This window comes from Amphimedon queenslandica, unplaced genomic scaffold, assembly GCF_000090795.2.
Source record: "Amphimedon queenslandica unplaced genomic scaffold, v1.1 AMPQUscaffold_10936, whole genome shotgun sequence".
NCBI lineage: Eukaryota > Metazoa > Porifera > Demospongiae > Haplosclerida > Niphatidae > Amphimedon > Amphimedon queenslandica.
The window spans coordinates 2,174-5,115 of record NW_003548817.1 but is presented as its reverse complement, the minus strand read 5'-3'; the positions used below and the strand labels follow the sequence as shown (position 1 = coordinate 5,115).

General features: G+C 35.3%; 1 protein-coding gene across 1 annotated transcript; it reads left to right on the top strand.

The window, feature by feature from the left end:
• Positions 1-2,017: 2,017 nt before the first annotated feature.
• LOC109589757 (uncharacterized) lies at positions 2,018-2,881 on the top strand. The gene is made up of 4 exons (XM_020005780.1): positions 2,018-2,070; positions 2,120-2,310; positions 2,435-2,713; positions 2,763-2,881. Exons 2-4 carry the CDS (start codon positions 2,136-2,138, stop codon positions 2,795-2,797), a joined length of 489 nt encoding a protein of 162 aa, XP_019861339.1. The 5' UTR covers positions 2,018-2,070; positions 2,120-2,135; the 3' UTR covers positions 2,798-2,881.
• The last annotated feature ends 61 nt before the right edge of the window (positions 2,882-2,942 follow it).

Sequence of the window (2,942 nt, the reverse complement as noted above, 5' to 3'; positions counted from 1 at the left end):
CATCTTTTGCATACACATGCAATGGCAAAAGTGCAGGTACTGTAATTAACATTGTTACTTTGAATACTGATGCATGCAGCACCAGAACCATTTTAATATTATCAAATATTTCCAAATCTAAACTCTATATCTTTAGAAAATTTAGCACAAGAAGGAGATACCGGCAAATCAGGAGAAAAGAATGCTAAAAGTACGGGTAAGTGAAAAGCTAACCAGCAAATTTAATTGTACTCTTCTCTATATAGGACCAAAAATTGACTCCACAAAGAAAAGCAGCAAAGGTAATATTGACTGCCTGTAACCGACTATTGCATAATTTTAGTTAACAATCTAAGCTATGGGTCTCTACTTAGGCTAAAGTAGTAAGCAGATTTTGTCATGAAATTTGTTTAAAAATTAATTAGCTATTGCATCAAAAGCCTTCTTTAAGGTAGTAGTTGCAGAAACCACAATTATGTGGGAGGGCTGAGGGCCATAATCAACTTATCTCTGTCCCTCCAAACAAGCACAGCTGCTACTCATAATGCCCACATTAATAATAACACTATACACATAAAGTGCTTTGTATTGATAAAGATCTACTAAACTGATCCTCTTTATGTTGTCCTCTTTAGATGGAGGAGCTAAAGCAAGTGCTGGTATTGAGGAAACTGACGCTGGACATGATGCAAAAAGTAACAAATTACTAACAATACAGTAGTTTAATACACACATGCAACACACAATTCAGTGATGCTGTGATACTAGCTAAAGCAATTGCAAACTAACTTCAATCAAACACATAATAGCTACATGCATGATGCTTGCATCTGAAAAGGACAGAAGTTAAGCAGTTTCTTTTCAGGCCCACAAGTTCCTGAAAAGCAAGATTTTCATGAAGATCTTGTTAAAGATATTGAAATCCTACTTATGCCGGCCACTACAAGTGAAGAAGAACCAGTCGTGCATTATCTCAAACAATCGTCTGAAAAGGTTATTGAAACATACATTGATGGTCTGAGAATATACATAGGGAATTATGGAAAAAGCAAAGTTATTGTTGTGATGACCGCACCAGCTAAGAGCAGGCAGGGTCCAATTCATGCTGCTTTAATAACATTCAAAATGTTAGAAAAGTTTCCGAGTATCAAATACGTTGTTGCTGTTGGTGTCTGCTTCGGAATGTATCCAGGAAAGCAGAAGTTAGGTGATGTTGTGATTTCTGACATGATCTGTGATTTCACAAATAAACGCGAAGGAGAGAATGAAGATAACGAGTATCAGAGAGGTGCTCATCACCTAGTAAAGCCAGCCATTTTACACAAATTCCGACCTCATCCCAATTTTGAAATGCCAGACAATATAAAAGTTCTTCCTCCTGGTGTCCTTATATCTACAGGCAGTCTGATCGATAATCTTGAAGTTAAACAGAAATTGTTAGAATCCAGAAAAGATGCTATAGCAGGAGAAATGGAAGGAGCTGGAATAATCAATGCTATTGATTATATCCCTGGATGTGTCGTTGAAGCTATTGTCATCAAGGGTATTGGTGACTGGGGTGATGGTAAAAAAGAAGCTGCTAAAGACTCAAAGGCTACTGCAGCTGACAATGCTGCTCTATATGTGTATGCTGCACTAAATAACTGGCAACTTTAATAAGTAACTGACTTTGTAACTGACTAATGAGTGAACTTAGACTTTAGTTCTAATAAGTAAATTTAGATTTTAGTTTAATTAGTTTCAGTAAAAAAAATTTTGATAAAAGTGAATTTCAGTTTAGAAGGGTTCACATTAACAATCATGATCACTGTATGCAATGATTGAGACATACAATATCAATAGACAAATCACAGCACACTGCCTCACAAAAGTTTGCAATACTCAGCTTAGTATTCATACTATATACTATTGCTTTGAAAACTTGTCAGTAAAATTATGCTAACTTGCTAAGTGAATTAGTTGCTAACCTATCAGTTCAATAGTACCATAATAATTATGATTAGGGATCACCTCATTCCTAATGCTACTATATTAATGACTTTTATTCTTAGATACTAGATCTCCACTGTCGAGTGAAACTAAGCAACAAAGGTAAGACTATATATTATGATCAACTCTTTGTCTAACTATATTATATCAGTCCTTTATGCTCCTTCATGTGCAGTGGATGGGTTATTGTTCCTCTTTGCATTGCTGCTGTAGCTGTTGTCCTTATGATATACTTACCATCATACCTGCAAATGAAAGGAAAAGAAGGTGAACCAACCAACCATGTGCATGTGCATCCTGAAGACGTTAAACCTCCACAGGTTCCATTGCCCACCACTGCCAGTATGTTATGCAATGAAATGTATGATAGATATTATATGATGATACTTAGTCTGTTTAAGAAGAAGTAAAATGAATCTATGTCCCTCATATAATACATGTATATACAATGTTATACTTTATGTAGGTAAACCACTGGATATTTCAGATTTAGCTGAAATCGTTTCAAAATTAAAGGAATGCAAATTTGATCCCAGTCGATGGAAAGATCTTTGTCTGGATATTGGTCTCAATGAAGTGACAATAAGAACCATACGATCTGACGAGGATACTGTTAATGACCGCCTCAGATCTTGTTTGGTAAAATGGCTGAACAGAGTTGAAGATGTTGACAAGAAAGGAGGAGCAACCTGGGAATCCTTGGAGAATGGGCTCATAAATATTGGACAAAAACTAGTTGCTGAAAGTAAAGTATAAATATCTTTTGCATTACGTTCTATTGATTCAATTATTAGAACTAAGAGAAAGAAGGAAGAACAGAAATAAATAAAGACTCATACTGTATAAAGACGATGTTATTGATTATGATAACAGTTTGTTGTTTTTGGTATCAAAAGGAATTCTTAGTAATGCATTACCGTGTGTTTGTTGTGATAAACTCAATGTCAGTTTCCATTTCCAAAAGGATGAGCTTT

Bases quoted from the DNA above. Each gene is read 5' to 3' on its own strand.
- LOC109589757 (XM_020005780.1), top strand. From the start codon at position 2,136: ATGTGCAGTGGATGGGTTATTGTTCCTCTTTGCATTGCTGCTGTAGCT. The intron at 2,311-2,434 runs GTATGTTATGCA...TACTTTATGTAG, and splicing joins TCCATTGCCCACCACTGCCA to GTAAACCACTGGATATTTCA. The intron at 2,714-2,762 runs GTAAAGTATAAA...TTCAATTATTAG, and splicing joins ACAAAAACTAGTTGCTGAAA to AACTAAGAGAAAGAAGGAAG.